The 17,371-nt window shown below is 44.1% G+C and overlaps 1 protein-coding gene across 11 annotated transcripts in view; it reads right to left on the minus strand.

The window, feature by feature from the left end:
* Positions 1-5,263: 5,263 nt before the first annotated feature.
* The window catches only part of smarca4b (SWI/SNF related BAF chromatin remodeling complex subunit ATPase 4b), a gene marked incomplete at its 5' end in the record, with an annotated part of 30,123 nt that continues 18,015 nt past the window's right edge, over positions 5,264-17,371 (minus strand). For 4 of the 11 annotated variants that reach the window (XM_083764938.1, XM_083764935.1, XM_083764944.1 and 1 more), the window contains 10 exons: positions 5,264-6,867; positions 7,428-7,585; positions 8,661-8,808; positions 9,601-9,702; positions 10,941-11,049; positions 11,685-11,950; positions 13,435-13,653; positions 14,010-14,102; positions 14,209-14,472; positions 16,133-16,296. In XM_083764938.1, the coding sequence (XP_083621064.1) occupies positions 6,832-6,867; positions 7,428-7,585; positions 8,661-8,808; positions 9,601-9,702; positions 10,941-11,049; positions 11,685-11,950; positions 13,435-13,653; positions 14,010-14,102; positions 14,209-14,472; positions 16,133-16,296 (1,559 nt within the window). In that variant the 3' untranslated portion in view covers positions 5,264-6,831. The remainder of the gene's footprint in view (positions 6,868-7,427; positions 7,586-8,660; positions 8,809-9,600; positions 9,703-10,940; positions 11,050-11,684; positions 11,951-13,434; positions 13,654-14,009; positions 14,103-14,208; positions 14,473-16,132; positions 16,297-17,371) is intronic. The other 7 variants (XM_083764937.1, XM_083764941.1, XM_083764936.1 and 4 more) reach the window with 5 other exon arrangements.

Consider the following 17,371-nt stretch of genomic DNA (forward strand, 5'->3'; position numbering starts at 1 on the left):
CTGTGTTTGACTCACAGCTGACCATATTCTAGTGCGAGGTCCTTGGGAGGGGGGCGGGGCCAACAGAGTGGTGTGATATTTTGAAATTCGACATGAGCGCCGCGGGGGAGGAGTCATGATACCCATCATCACCTAACTACTGTTATCACTCTGCTGCCCCACCCCTCCCTCTCTCTCTCTCTCTCTCTCTCTCTCTCTCTCTCTCTCTCTCTCTCTCTCTCTCTCTCTCTCTCTCTCTGTACTGCTGTCCTTAGATCACCCTGTCATCCAGGACCATCCCTCTCTCTCATCACCCCCTCCACCCACGGCCCCACCCCATGTCTCCAGCTCTCTCTCTCTCTCTCTCTCTCTCTCTCTCTCTCTCTCTCTCTATTCAAATGAGCTATCCTATCCTACATGGGATGGGAAACATGCATTGCCACATTGCCTCATGTACACAGTGTTGTGTACATGAACACATGAGCCATCAGTAGTGTTCAGTCATTCAGGGCAGGGGGCAAAGATTGTATGGATGTTTATGCTTATTTTATTATGGATCATAATAATTTATTATGGCCGAGGGATCTGAACTGGTAATGGGATTAGACTAGCTCTGGTCCATAGCTCTAATGCCGTTGCATTTGCAATTGCAACGGCATTAGAGGCCTATGGACCAGAGCTATAGGATTAGACTGTGAAGAACAGCTCATGGTGGATCATGATGAAAACCACACTCTCAAATCCAAATCAGAAGAATCGTCTTTATTGTCATGTCACAGTTTTACAAGTAAAGAAGTGGATGAATGTCATTTTTGTGCATAGGCTAGTTCCCATCGTGTTATTTTTCCAAGAAAACAAAGAAAGGGAAGAAGAGATGGGGGGGGTGTTAATAGATCAAGGCAAGAAAGACAATTTAGAAGCTCGTTCCACGCTCAAACAGTACACTCACGTCTCATAGGGTCTCTCTTAGCAGCTCATTTACAAACGGCACAGCCGTAGGGTTGAATACCAGACGAGTTGCCCATTTACCAACTCACCCCAGGCATACAGCCGGCGGAACTGCGCAGTAAACGGTTGACCCTAACCTTATTCCTAACCTTAACCTCAGTAAAACTATGCCTAAACCTAACCCTATACCTAAGCTTAACCCCAGGAAAACTATGCCTAACCCCAAATTTATTTCTTTCGCCGTAAAACAAAATAAAGAATAAAAGAACCGCGGCACCAAGCGGTTGGCGTGAGGTTAGCGGAAAAAAATCAAGGGCGAGATGGATTATGGGCGACGGTACCTGATACTGTAGGCTCTCTCTTATCTTATTTACAACACAAGGAAGGGGTTTCCAGATATGTACACGCTTGTTTTACAAACGGCACAACCAACTCAACACATATTAATGAAATCAATCAGAGTGATTTGATGAGAACATGCTCTCCTCTCTCGTCCTGTTAGTTTGCTGTAGGGAGAGTTACTGGCCTCTGCATCTATGGGAGACATTTCTGGAATGTTGACTAGGCTGCTGGACGACAATCATTCCACGGCTCCCACCACCATCACCTCACACGACAAACACACCCAGGCGGGGCGGGGATAAAGACGTGTGTGTGTTGTTGCATCCACGTGAGGGTGTGTGTGGGGGTTAGTCAATGCTCGCTATTGTATAAGCATTTGCCCTTGTCTCTAGTGGGACATAAAGAAATGTATGGAGATAGATATGGGTTCTTCTGTACAGATACTGTGATAGTTCTCTATCAGTATGATGGACTATGATAACTGCTCCTTGTCTGTTCCAGCTCCAACTGCTCAAGCCTCAAGGTCTATAGATTTCATAAAGTGTTGGTATTATCTAGAGATATAAAGCAAAATAATCAGTGCAGACAAATACAGAGACATACTGTGTGTGACTGTGTGTGTGTGTGTGTGTGTGTGTGTGTGTGTGTGTGTGTGTGTGTGTGCGTGTGCGTGTGCGTGTGTGTGCGTGCACGGACATGCATATCTGTATCTGTGCACACAAGTCAGTGTGTGTATTTGTGTATTTGTCTGCATGTGTCTGCACGCACGCACGCACGCACGCATGCACACACACACACACACACACACACACACACACACACACACACACACACACACACACACACACATGTGAATGTACTAGCACAAACTGATACATGTACACCACAATGTTCTGTGATCGTGATATCACGTCAGATACTCCAATAACCACATAAACCCTATGATGATAGTAGAACTGAAGGAGATGGGTCTTTCTTGGGACGAATAGCAGGCCAATGCACGGTTCAGTGGCACTGGCAGTATATGATTGCAGGCAGCCTTATGCCCCAACCGTGATGAAGAGTATAAGTAAAGTAAAGTAAAATCCTAGCAGCTTCCCTATTCTGGTGCAAGTTGTCGACAGTAGCAGATCTAAATGCTCACAATGTGTTGCGAGCAGCTTGTAAATGTGCAATATGTTCAGTGTTAGGGATTTGGTGTGTAGAGGGGAAAAGGAGCAAGGCCTAGAATAAAGCCCTGGGGACTCCAGTCAACAAAGTAGCCTATGAATAGCATAACAGAATAGTTTGGAGGCCAGTCACGTCGGTCATTATGATGCACAAACTTGGGAGAGTTGGGGGATCTCCCCATATGGGCAAACGTTTTCAACCAATCAGTGAAGCCCAATTCACACTGTGTCGCTTGGGGCTTGATATAATTTGTTGCACGACGCTTCCCCTTCTCGAGGTTTTTCTTCTCTCTAAATGATAACATTGATGCGTCATCTTGGTCACCAGGTCATTTTGTGCACTGTTTCTCAATAGTGTGTCCTCCTATAGTGTCTCTTCTTGGCTTTAGTGAATGTGCTGCTACTGAGAGGATAACCAGAAAAAGACTTGTTTTACATAAGGGTCCTCCATTTTCAATTCATCAGAACATTTAAAGATGTACAAATATACACTTCTATGAAGAAAAATAAATCACCATGCTGTTATGGCCGATAACCGATATTACCGATGTCGATATGATCTCATTCTGTATTAAAAAATTATAATAATTTTGTCCATTCTGAAAAATACATGTAACAGGGTGCCTGCACTACAGGCTTAGGCAAGTCAGATTGAACTTTAATACCTTAATATTTAATATTGTGAGCTTGTAGATCTGTTCAAGCTCTTACTTAGATCTGATTGATTAATCAAACTGAGGCCGATTAATCTAAAAACAACTAAAATCGTCTGATACCAATGTGTTTGACAATTAATCTCCCATCACGAAAAACATGTACAACAGTATGGAAAAGAAAAAGGGGGGGTTGGGGGGGACCTTTTACAGGGGCCAATTTTGAATTGCAGTAGGTGCTCTTTGAGGGTGGTTTTGAAGGAGTCTAGGGATTTACATTTTGAATGGCTGTTGGTACTAGGGCGTTCCACATTTTAGTGGCATAGGAACGTAATTCATTTAAACCCTTGTTTGAGCTGTAGTTCTCAAATGTTTTACTCTAGCCAGCCACAAAAGAGTAATGTGGTGTCTCTGCCTGCAGAGACACCACATGAATGAAGTTCCACGTAAGCCCCATTTAATAATGAAAATCATTGTTTTGAATGTATTTTTGTTGTGGGTCCAGAACCCATTGGTTGGGAAACACTGCTTTTTAATAGTGTTTTACATTGAGTGAAGCAGTGAGCTTGACAAATCTTAAAATGTGTACAGTGTCTGTAGCCGATAACTGTACCCATTTTAATAGTGACACCAGTTGAAGTGACTACTATTACTTCTACATGTGTCTTGTTTTGGGTTGCCAGGGTCGGGCCTCTTATCACCTAAAGTGCCCTGCCGCCCCACCCCTCTCCCCCTCTCACAGATGTCAACAGCTGGGTTTGAGTTTCAAACCTCAGGGTTCCTAGAAGTAAGGAAACATTCCACCCGCCTCCCACACTCTCCTACAAAGTCAATTTAACCCTGAGTGTACAAATGGACCTGAAAGGGTAATTTGTACACTCTCAGGGTTGAATTGACGCTCAGGAGTTTACAGTGCTGTCTGAAGAAAACACTTCCAAGTTATACACACTCCCACTTGCTCACACATACACGTGTGAGACACGCACGTGCACACACACACACACACACACACACACACACACACACACACCCCATGACATCTCCCAAAGGGAGACTGTACACTGGTTCCTTCTGTGCCCGCAAACATTCTGACAAAATAAATAGAAATATTTAGTGGTAGCCTAATATGGTATAGCAAGGCTGTTTATATCACCTGGGTAAAGGACTATTTATTGGCAAAGAAATATGTATGTCAAAGGGTAGGCATATAGAGCTGCACTGGCCAAGATACATAGGCCTATAGGCTACTGAGGTCAAACTGAACTAAACGCAAATCTTAAACTATTATTATTATTATTAATAATAATAATAATAATAATAAAAACAATACTGTGATCCCTCCAGGTTGAAGGTCTGAGCATTTTGGAACAGTAGCATGACGTGACGTCTCTCTTTTACCTTCCATATAAATCTCAAACGAAAATCTGTATGTAATCTTTCCTTTTACCACAACAATACTATTGTTGTAATTGTCTGATATTACCTCCTAGTGGACAGGCCAGGACATTACATCTCCCAAATTCATTTCGCTCCTATGCCACCAAAATGTAAGACATGTGAATCCCTTGACTCCTTCAAAACTGTTCTCAAAGGGCACCTACGGACAGCTACAATTCGAAACTGGCCTCCGTAAATCTGAACCCTCCTCCCCACCCCTTTTCCCCCAGTGTTAATTATTTTCCCCACCTCTTTTTTTGATTATATAGAAGTGTATATTTGTACGTCTCTAAATGTTCTGATGAATTGAAAAGAGTCCCTGTTGTAAACAAGTGTAATGCTTTATGCCACAGTTAACAGTTTTTGTATTGAGTTGTGCTTGAAATGTACTGTAATTCTGCAAACTGCTAATAAATACTTCAATCAATCAATCACTCATTAACTGTTGCTGCACAATGGACTAAACATGACCTGTGTCAATCACCTGGCCTAAACGACTCCATTTAAGCCAAATAACCTAGAGCTCCCTTAACTTCAGCACTTAAAAAAAACATACAAATGTATAAACTATAAACAAATCACACAGGAATAATACTGAAATTTATTGTTGGTTCTTTTGTTTCCCCTTCAAGTGACAAAGTCCACCATATCTTCCAAATTCGAGTTCCTCATGATGAAAAAAGTACAGTACTAGAATGGCATTCTACACACTCACTCACACACACACACACACACACACACACACACACACACACACACACACACACACACACACACACACACACACACACACACACACACGCACACCCATGCATAGACATTCTTGATAAACAAAATAAAAACTATACAGCATATCCAACACCATAAGGCTTTCACAAACAGAAGAACAACTGTCCCTCTGGTCCTTTGTCTTAAAATTAAAAACATAAAAAGTGCCTAGTATAATTATGTAGATCAACTGTCAGCCATTTGGAAAGTCAAAACTGAACACAACACAACACTGAAATAGAAGCGTTTGAAGTTAACAGTACTTAACAATGAATTACAACCCCATGAAGGATTTTCCCTTTTTACAGTAAACAATTACAAGTGCTTTATATTAGAAGAGTAACATAGGTACGCAGCAGCCAGGTGGAATATGTATAGTATTGTACGGTTAATATATATATATATATATATATATATATATATATGAGATATGAGAGTGAAGTGAGGTCAGCTCCATTAAGGCTCAGTCAAATAAATACAGGGAGTTGATAAAAACACATTCTGAGAAGTTTGGACACCGGCCTCCAACCACAGGATGCTATATTTCCAAGTCAAACAGAGAGGCTGTGTCAGACCTATGCGATGTACAAACACCTAAGTCTCCACAGTGGCTGATGAGAGCATTCTGTTGACAACATTTTGCCCCAGTTACCCAGAAATATCAGAGTTGTTTACATCTGCAGCCATAAAGGTCAAGTCAGGTGAGGGACCTGCCTCCGTCTTAAGGAAAAACAACATTGTTGTTTACGATAAGGAGGGGAAAAACAAGTTGTTTCCGTCAATTCTAATTTCACAAGTCTGTGTTTCAGACCTAGTACCTAGAGAAAGAAAATGTTTGCGTCAACCTAAATACAACAGCAGGTAGACAGTTGAACAGATGAACTATAACCGAGTTGGAGTTCCTCGTCTAAAAATTAAATCTGGGATTGTTGGGATCATATAAATTAGGATTATATTCACATACATTCTTAAATAGTTGAATTTGTAGATGGAAAAATATGCTATTTGGAACATTCTTATCCCATCATCAATCAAAATATAGATCGATCAGCTTTACTTTAATGTTTGCTCTCATTACCAAATGTAAACAAACTTATTAAAGCCTTCTAAACACAGCAAATATAATTTAAAACTATAAAATGTATGACTACAGCTGAGTCCATTACCTAAATCATGTCCACTTTTTCATTTTTGGTGGCAGGGCATGCCGTTTGTTTACTTTGTATCAGAGATTGAGTCTTTATTAATCCAATATCTGCTCCATTTAAAGTGCAATTCAGTTCAGAAGTAGGTATTAGCATGATGTCATGATATATCACATGTTCCAGGTCCAGAAAACGCCTTCTATATCTGCACACCATGTCTTCCTCATTACGTCACGTAATAGACACGATTATTCAGGTAAGAGTGCATCGTTTTCCTGCCAATGACCAAGGGTAGATGAAGCTGACAAGAGGGGGGATGGGGGGTATTTGCTGCATGTAGTTTTTGTGGAACATCCCTTCCTTCATTGCTCCTTTTGTGCTTCTTTCAGTTTAGGACTCTTCGTCAGTGGCACTCGGGGAACGCTCCTGGATAAGAGGAAGGGAGATGAGACAAATTAATTTAATTTCACACACAGCAGGGATGGGGAACGTTGACGATGTAGAGGTCCACTATATTTCCACACTCACTCCAGAGGGCCACATTGCATATTACTTGCCGTTTTTTAATTGGAATCCTGAAAAGTAAGTATTTCAAATGCATTTAGTTATAGTTATGTTAACTTTGTTGACAGCCTATGCCCCAGAAGGGGTAGTAGGCGTAAGTAAGTAAGTATGTTAACTTTATGAACTAAATCCAAATACATTGGACACAAAAAATATGTTTATTTTAATACTAGTCTTTAAGCTACATAGACTGAAATAATTCAAGTGGGTCATGTTTGCATGTTTGGAATTGTAACAGCTGAAATCAATAATATATCGGCTGCATGTGGCCCATGGGCAATCAGTTTGCCCATGTATGGTACTGTATATGGCATCAATCACCTGCAGGCCTGCTACTGTGTACCTGTGTCTGTAGATCGCCAGTATAAAAAGACATCACACTCTGTTCACTGACAAATACTTGCAAATGCACGTATACGTACACACACCTCTTCCTGTTCCTCCTCTGTGTCGTCGTCACTGACGACAGGCTTGGCTCTTGTGCGTCCCGTGCGTCTGCTCCGGACCTTCCCACGCTCTCCGCCCTTCTCCTTCTCCTTTTCTCTCCGACCCAAACGGATCTTCACCTTCACAGAACGTGCTGGAGAGGAGAACACATGGCATCACACATTACTGTTTACTGTGTGGAACATCCATTCATCTTCAACCGCTTAACCGGAATCGGGCCGCGGGGGTAACGGTTCCAGCTGAGATTTCCATACTCCCCTTTCTCGAGCAACATTAGCAACTTCCTCCTGGAGGATCCCGAGGCATTCCCAGGCCAGTATGGAGATATAATTCCCCCATCTGGTCCTTGGTCTGCCATGTGGTCTCTTCCCGGTGGCTCGGGAGACATCCTTACTAGATGCCCGAACCACCTAAACTGGCTCCTTTCCAAGCGAAGAAGCAGCGACTCTACTCCAAGTCTCTCTCGGGTGACTGAACTTCTCACCCTATCTCTAAGGGAGATGCCAGCCACCCATCCATCCATCTTCAACTGCTTATCTGTAGTTGGGTCACAGGGGCAACAGCTCCACCAGAGAGCTCCAGACTTCCCTCTCCAGGGCAACATTAGTGACTTCCTCCTGGGGGATCCCGAGACGTTCCAAGGCCAGTGAGTCGATGTGTTTGCTCCAACTGCGCCTTGGTCTGCCCCGGGGTCTCCTCAGTGGGACGTGCTTCAAGGACCTCCCTAGTGAGACGCCGCAGAGAGGCATCCTAACCAGATGCCCGAACCACCTAAGCTGGCTCCTTTCCAGGCGAACAAGCAGCGACTCTACCCAAGTCTCTCTCGCGTGACTGAACTTCTCAACCTATCTCTAAGGGAGATGCCAGTCACCCGTCTGGGAAAACTCATTTTGGCCGCCTGTATCCTCCACCTTCTTCGACATTCTTTCGGTCACCCACACTTCATGACCATAGGTGAGAGTAGGAACAAAGATTCGACTACTCGGTAGAGAGAGAGCTTTGCCTTCTGGCTCAGCTCCCTTTTTGTCACAACAGTCCGGTACAGCGACTGCAATACCGCCCCTGCTGCTCTGATTCCCTGGCTGATCTCCTGCTGTATCCTCCCCTGACTCATGTCGATCAATAGCTGCAGCCCAAATCAACCTAGCAATGAACGATTCGAACGAACCCTCGATGTTTTTCCCCCTCTTCACTCGCTCCGGACGTACATGCATACTCACATTCCGACTCCGAGCCTTCCTCTGGCTCCTCCTCCTCTTCCTCGCTCTCCTCTCCCTCGCTCTCCTCCTCCTCCTTCTCCACCTTCTGCCTCAGGCTGGTGAACACCGACTGCAGTACGATGGAGTCCTCATAGATCTGCACACATACAAGACAAACCTTTTCATATCAACAGTGGTGGAAGAAGTAGTCAAATGCTTTATACTGTAATATAGGAATACTCTGTTACAATTAAAAGTATTGGCATCAAAATGCTTGTGCCAGGAGAGATTTGCGTAAAAATCATTATTCCAACATTTTCCAAAATAGCACTGTGACGCACAGTGATCTGCTATTTTTTAATAGCCTACTAATAAATGGATGAAATGGTTAAAATGATTGATATGCTGCATTAACATATTTTACTGGGGACCCCCTTGGAACCACCCCAAGGACCACACAGTGTGTGTATGTGTGTGTGTGTGTGTGTGTGTGTGTGTGTGTGTGTGTGTGTGTGTGACTGTGTGTGTGTGTGTGTGTGTGTGTGTGTGTGTGTGTGTGGCTGTGTGTGTGTGTGTGTGTCTGCGTGTGTGTGTGTGTGTGTGTGTGTGTGTGTGTGTGTGTGTGTGTGTGTGTGTGACTGTGTGTGGCTGTGTGTGTGTCTGCATGTGTGTGACTGTGTGCGTGTGTGTGGCTGTGTGTGTGTGTCTGTGTGTGTGTGTGTGTGTGTGTGTGTGTGTGTGTGTGTGTGTGTGTGTGTGTGTGTGTGTGTGTGTGTGGGGCTGTGTGTGTGTGTGTGTGTGTGTGTGTGTGTGTGTGTGTGTGTGTGTGTGTGTGTGTGTGTGTGTGTGTGTGTCTGCGTGTGTGGTTGTGTGTGTGTGTGTGTGTGTGTGTGTGTGTGTGTGTGTGGCTGTGTGTGTGACTGTGTGTGTGTGCGTGCGTGCTTCTCACCAGCGATCCCTCCAGGTTGAAGGTCTGAGCGTTCTGGAACAGCAGCATGACGTCTCTCTCTAGGTCACCAAAACTACGGTAGCGGTGACCACGGATCCTCTCCTGCAACCACCAACCACACAACGGTGCTAAAGACTATGTGGGGATCACTTTGAATCTGCATGTTTTTATTCACGAGGTGGGGATCGATTGACTGATCTTTACTTTGGGGTTTCATATAATAGACATAAGATCACTCTTAATAATGTGACCACTGCTCTCTGACTGTAGGTGCACTACCCATTCATCCTGTTCAAAAATGTAATCAATATTTTGAACTGAAGTCTTGGTGTGTGCGACCCACTGCCGTTATTTTGATATAGACATAAGAGTTTATTTATAATGGCCAGATGATGTCTCACGTCGAAATTTTGTGTGTGTGTGTGTGTGTTCCAGTGTTGATTTCGTCGCCTAAAACTAAGACGAAAAATGTTTGTCGACTACCTTTTTTCACTGACGAAAACTAAATGGAAACTAAATAAAAACTAAGCTATGACGACTAAAACTAAGACTAAATATACTGACAATTTCGTCAACAAATAAAAACTAGACTAAAATGTTAGGAAGGGACTAGTGGGCACGGTGGCACAGTTGGTAGTGCTGTCGCCTCACAGCTAGAAGGTCCTGGGTTCGATTCCCGCTGGGGACGCTGTGGGCACTGGCGGCGTGTTCCCTCCTCCGCGTCATCAGTGCCCATACCCGAGGCGGGGGTTGGCGATAGGGCCTTTCTGTGTGGAGTTTGCATGTTCTCCCCGTGTCCCCTAGGGTAGATACCCTCACAAAAACATGCCGTAATCCTGGTCTCTAAAACTACCTCCCACTGGCAGCTTGGACTCCTCATGCATACAAGGAGGCATGAGGTCAGTCCGCTGCCCCCCCAGGTTTGCAGAGGAAGTGTAGCGCCAAGGATTACATTAGATAATTGGCACTGGGTGAAAAGAAAACTGGGTTACAAAATCGTGGGATAAAAATTTAATTAAAAAAAGAAAAGTCCTTTTACACTTGGTTGCATGCTGAAAATAGCTGATCTACAAGATCAAGCTTGTAGATCTGCTATTTTCAGCTAGAGTAAAATCAGCCACTACGACGGCATCAAGGCCCGCCAAAATTAGTTGACTAAATCACCTGTAGATTTAGTCGACTAAAATCTTATGATATTTAGTCGACTAAAACCAGACTAACACTAAAACATTCCGGGTGACTAAAATGTGACTGAAACTAAATGAAAACCATTGAAGAGACTATATGACTAAAACTAAAATAGAAATATGCTGCCAAAATCAACACTGGTGTGTTCGTACCTTGATTTTCCTGAAGTCAACAGGCTTGCGGATCAGCTCATAGTACTCTGGTAGTTCTTTGCGAGACGGCAGCTGGATGAAGACCTCGCTCAGCTGGCGCCCGCTAGCGCTGCAGAGGGTGACATTATTGATTGATTGATTGAAAATGGTATTAACAGTTTGTAGAATAATAAGCACAGGTCGAGGACAGCACAGTTAGATACAAGTTCTGCTAAGAAATACACGTAAAAGCACTATTACATTGGGGTCCTCCATTTTCAATTCATCGGGGCATTTAATCATGTACAAATATACAGTACTATGCAAAAGAAAAAATCACACCCGTGTGAAGTGAGGGGCACTAATATATTAAAGTCTAACTCATGTTGATTAGGTGATGTAATGAGGGACAATATGACGTAAATTCTCCCATTCATTGTCAATGGCGTTTTAAAAACAAACATTGAACTAAAAACAAACATTAAACTGTATATAGGAGGGGCTAGTGCCCCTCAAAAAAACATCATATAAAGAAATTAAACGAAAAATATGTACAGTAGAGGGGGGTTTGAAGGAGACTGAGTAGGGATTTATTTACATTCCAGACTGTTGGTAGGGCATTCCACATTTTTTGTGGCATGGGAGCGTAATATAACCCCTTGTTTGAGCCGAATCTGGGTTAAACTAATTTGTGGAACAGTCTACAGTACTTTATGATTACACACAGGTTACAGCACCAGATTAAGAAAGTTCACGTCGACAAACCTGTCTTTGTACTTGATGACGGCATCCACGATCTTTTTCATCTTCTTAGTGAGGGTCGGGGGGTTGGGGGACAGCTTCTCCGAGGGGGGTCGCCCCCTCTTCCTCTGCCTCTTCCCGTCCTCGTCTTTGTCGGCCCGCGTGCGCCCCCCCGACGAGGACGAGGAGGGGCCGGGCAGGTCCTGGTCGCGGTCCCGCCTCCTCTTGCGTGTCGTCTTTTTGTGACGCACCTCCTCCTCGATTTCCTCCAGCGTGCCTTCCTCTATTGCCTAGCGGACAGCATGGAGGCAGAGACACCATGGTTATTTCACAAATATTATGATTGCGAAAACAATCATCTAAATATTTTTCTGTAAGCCGACGGCGGCATGTTGCTTCCGTTTTCATTGGCGAAGGTACTTTTTCTAATATACTGATGACAGACTTGGAGGCAGGTGCTGGTGCAAAGGGATTCACTCTTTCCCAGAGCTTTCTACGTGATGGGTGAGGTTATTCTGTGAGGTTTAGGCATAGTTTTTGTGAGGTTAAGGTTAGGGTAAGGTTTAGGCATATAACCTTCCATCAGGTACAAAGCTCTGGGAAAGAGTTATAGGGCTCCATTTTCACCGCTAAACCCCTTATCCATAAACCTTTTCTACTATTTTGAAAAACATTTTTTAATAGTTCAACTAGCCAATCTACATTGACACGTTGTGAGCTTGTAGACTGACCATTTAAAAAAATGTTTTGCAAATTAGTAAAAAAAGGCAAAACATTTTTTTAAATGGTCAGTCTACAAGCTCACAATCCGGCAGTCGAGGTGGACGTTTGAGAAATTTGGTATATAGTCTTTTTTATTGGCCTAAAATATTGTCTATATACATACATTCATGAATCCACTTACTGACCGGCTGAAAGTATTGGGCTTGTGACCCTACCATAAACATCCTATGGCAGGCAAAAATGTCAAACTAATGTCTAGGCTAAAAACGGCCAAAGACATCATGACAAATGTGATGAGGTCAGCACATTTTGGGCAAACTTGGGCAAGTGCCTATGGCTGCTTTTAGCCCAAGGAATGTATTTTGTGCAAAACTAATGCTTGGAATGGATTCAGAATCATGAAACAACCCTAGTTTGACATGTCACATGCTACTTAAAGCAAAAGGAAAGTTTGACATTTTTGCCAGCCATAGGATGTTAATGGTAGGGTCACAAGAAACACCTATAAAAAATGCCCAATACTAACAGCCGGTCAGCAAGTGGATTGATGAATGTATGTATATAGACAATATTTTAGGCCAATAAAAAAAGACTATAATATAGTCAAAAGAAGCGACAGGCTTATTTGTTTAAAGTGGGAAATTTGGTATATTATACCAAATTTCCCACTTTAAACAAAAGAAGCCTGTCGCTGCCAGACTATCAGGGAGTAGTTCATCAAACAGATGTGTTGTGTTGTGATATGGAGTGTAGTGCGACATCTAGTGGCCCAACGTTGTCTTGTTTTTTATGTCATTTCTACTCTGAATCTGTGTTACTCAACCACATCCTCTGGTAAAACTACTGATACAGTACACTGTACACTTTAACTTTTAACCACTTTAACGATTATTTTAAACTTTGGCTATTCAAAAGAAATCGTAAAAATGTGTGCAAATCTTTGAATATATATATATATATCTGGGGGTCCCTGGAACAAAATATTTTGAGATGGGGGTCGGCGGCCAAATATATACAGCACCACTGACACGGTACATTCCTCCTGACCGACCTTGAGCCACTGCTTCTCAGTCAGTGAGTCGCTGTAGTCCACCTCCTTGCGCTGGCGGGAGCCTCGTCCGAACAGCTTCTCCTCCTCCTCCTCGCAGGTGAGCCGCTCCACCTCGGCGTCGTCCTTCATGATCCACATGGGCAGCTCGTCCTCCTCCATCAGGCGGGGCTTGCGCCGCGGGTTGCGCGCGTCCTCGCGACGCCGGTCCAGGTCCATGCGCTAGTATACGGAGAGAGAGAGAGAGAGAGACCAGAATCGGGATCAGATTAATTGTCACGTCAGTTTTACGGGATCCGGACACAATTCCAACAGAGCATTAATCCGACATGCGGGAACAACGGTCGGACTTCTGCTCGAACATGCTCGAATTCAGCGTTTGCTAAATTTCTAAATTGTAGTGTCAGTCAAAGAGAGAGGGGGGAGCGAGAGAGAGATGAGATGAGAGTCTCATTGTGCTCATGTATGTTACAATTTAGGCATTTAGCAGACACTGAGGCGCTCTTAATCCAGGGCGATTTACAGTAAGCATTATGTTATGAGTTCATATGTTCATTCTAGAAATCAGTTCCACTAACCATGAAGTGTTCAAACTCCTCCTCGCTGCGAGCGATCATCTGGTTGACCGTCTCGTCGTCCGGCACCTCGTCCTCCTCCTGAACACAAACACTCTACTAACTTTTAATCACATTTTTTTTCTCGTCTTTTTCTCAAAATGAATGAATGGTGTGTGTGACTGTGGCCGACACACACACAGCTCATAAAGTGCATACACACCATTCCCTCCTCGACTTTCTGCGCCTGGGTGCCGACCTCTTGCTCCTCCTCGTGCTCTAGGATAGCCTGCAGGAAAGCCCTGCGCTCGTGGCTGGAGGACTTCTGGTCAAACATGCCTGCCTGAATGACCTTCTGGTCCACGTTCAGTTTGTACTTGGCGGCGGCCAAGATCTTTTCCTCCACGCTGTTGACGGTGCACAGACGCAGCACGCGGACCTCGTTCGTCTGCCCGATGCGGTGGGCTCTGTCCTGGGCCTGCAGGTCCTGGAAGAGAGACGGCCGTTGAGTTTTTTGGAGAGGTTCAGGTGTTAGCGTTGTCCTCCTGATTCAATTTGGTAAATGATGGTCTAGATCTCAAGATCAAATACCTGGCTACGTTGTGTAGTGCAGGGGTTCTCAACGTTTTTGTCTGGGGACTCCCGTAAATGCTTTGGCCATGTCTCGCGACCCCCGCCCCCCTCCCACCCTCAATACAATTTGACCGCTACAATAACCTTAATGAAACCAGATATAATCATTCTGGAAACTTTATGCATGCACTATGTCAACTCTTAATTTCCCAGAAATAGACCCTGACGGGTCTATTTCCATTTGTACACTCTCTGAGTTATAGACCCATAAGGTTCCATACTATAATTTAACTGGGGAGCCCCTGGAACTCTCTCAAGGACCCCTGGGGGTCCCCGGACCCCACTTTGGGAACCACTGATTTTCAAGTGTATCACTTCGGAGATGTTGTATGTATTTTTAGGTGTTTCTTTGCGGGGTATCATGGATGTACTATTGTTGTCTGTTTTGTAATGTATGACGTAGCAAAGTTGTGCAATTTTGATTTCTGCCTCTTGACCATGCAGTTCAGACTTGAAAAAGAGATTTTGTCCCAATGTGGGTTTTTTTAATGGTTACATAAAGAATACATATCATGGGGAAGAATGGTGGTATGTATGTATACCTGGTGAGGGTTCCAGTCAGAGTCAAAGGTCACATTCATACCAGAGAGCTTTGCTGTGATTAAAACGAATTCTGCTGCGCATTTTCAGAAAGTGCACTTCGTTTGGCAGGTGTGAAGGCTCATTCGAATCGTATCAAAGAACCGCATTATACTCCGAGCAAAAACGGGTGTTTCGCTTCGCTTCCAATCGCACTTGATTACGATTCGGTGCAGGTGTGAATGCAATCCGCAGTAAATAAAGGAAATGAAGCAAACAATGTGGCGGGTGAGGAGCTGAACACAGTTGGAGACGGAGAAAGCATATTTTACGCAGCGCAAAGATGTCCCGTTACCGTGGATAGACGTGGTCGAATGAGGAGACTGAAGCCCTGATCGAAATGAGGACGAGTACATTAATCAATTGCTTAAGAAAGAAGAACACTGCAGTGCAGTGTAATAGTATTATAGCCTACAGAATATTCTGTCTGTCTGTGCGTGCCGTAAACATGGAGTGCTGTCACTGTGTGGGGACTAGTGGGGACTGGAACTTTCATCTCAATAAACGTGTAAACATTTTGCGCTGCTGTCTGTTATATCAGTGCGCTCAGCGCTGTGCCTGCATGCCCAAAAGAACAGTGTGTGGCACTGTGGCTGCGTGCGTATAGTGAGAGAGAGGGGGGGGGGGGGGGGGGTCCAGTCCCAGATGGCACGACACATGCACGTTATGAGTATAATTTTATCACAATAGATTTCACTGTGTTGTAGGCTGTGTTGTAGGCTAGGTTTATGAATGGAACACATTGATAAAGGTCCCCCCTGCTGCGTTTCCAATTGCTACGGATGACAGTGTGAAGGCAAACCGCAGCAAATTAAATATGCAAGAATCCCAAAATCTCCGCCCATACGCATGAGTCTACCGAAGTATTGGGTGAGAATGTGATCAAAGATGACCACAGTGTCTGCAGACTGCTGGTTGAGGCCCAGGCCACCTACCTGGTGAGGGTTCCAGTCAGAGTCAAAGATGACCACAGTGTCTGCAGACTGCAGGTTGAGGCCCAGGCCACCGGCTCTGGTGCTCAGGAGGAAGATGAAGTACGGAGACTCTGGGTCGTTGAAGCTCTTCAACAGCATCCCTCTGTCTTCAGCCTTAGTGGTGCCTGAAGGAGAGAGAGAGAGAGAGAGCTTAATCGAACTAAAGGGATTATAAAATATATAGAGAGATTTTAATATAAAATAATTGCGAGGGGGTTGGCAATATGTCATTAAAATCACACCCATGTGAACCGAGTGGTGCAACTCCCCCCCCCTCCTCTCTCTCTCTCTCTCTCTGTCATTAGCAAGCAACAGCAGCACTGTCTCTCTCTCTCTCTCTCTCTGGTTCTGGCGCCCCTACTGGCCCTACTGGTACTCATACATAGGTGAAATAAATAAAAATAAAATAATGTCAGGGCCTTTTGGCACCCCCTGGTGGCGATGGATGAGTTAAAGGCAAAATGTTATAGAAATGACAGATCTAGAAGCTCACAATTTACAAAAAACAAAAAAACTGATCGAGAAAGTCACAATATCCAAAAAAGTGAAAATAGCAGGTACACGAGCAGATTTGCGATATGTTGTGAGCTTGTAGATCCGTTTTGTAATTTTTTTTGTGCGACAGCCTTCCCCTGTACAGCAATGTTAGAATAACATGACAAGCATGTAGTTAAACAAATCAATTTAGTCGATTTAAAAAAAGAGATTTGATTTGAAATTGATCTACAAGCTCACAACGCATCACGGTGCGATGCGTTGTGAGCTTGTAGATCAGCTATTTTCTTATTTGAACTGGACCTCTTCTCCACTATAGTCCCTCCATAACATTTTAGTATAGTTTTTATTTGTTTTTTTTAACTACATTTTTATCCCACAATTTTGCAACCCAGTGTCAATTATTTAATGTAATCCTGGGCGCTACACTTCCTCTGCCAACCTGGGGGGGGCAGCGGACTGACCTCATGCTTCCTTCTATGCATGAGGAGTCCAAGCTGCTTCTTTACACCTGACAGGGGGGAGTTTCCGGAAGTAGCACGTGGAAGAACACGTTATTCCGACCAGTTCCTTTCCCCTCCATCAGGCGCCACGGCTCGCCAGGGGGAGGTAGTTTAGAGACCAGGATTACTGCATGTTTTTTGTGAGGGTACCTACCCTAGTGGACATGCAAACTCCACACAGAAAGGCCCTTTCGCCAACCCC

Source organism: Protomyctophum parallelum (genome assembly GCF_964188405.1).
Source record: "Protomyctophum parallelum genome assembly, chromosome: 5".
Classification (NCBI taxonomy): Eukaryota; Metazoa; Chordata; class Actinopteri; order Myctophiformes; family Myctophidae; genus Protomyctophum; species Protomyctophum parallelum.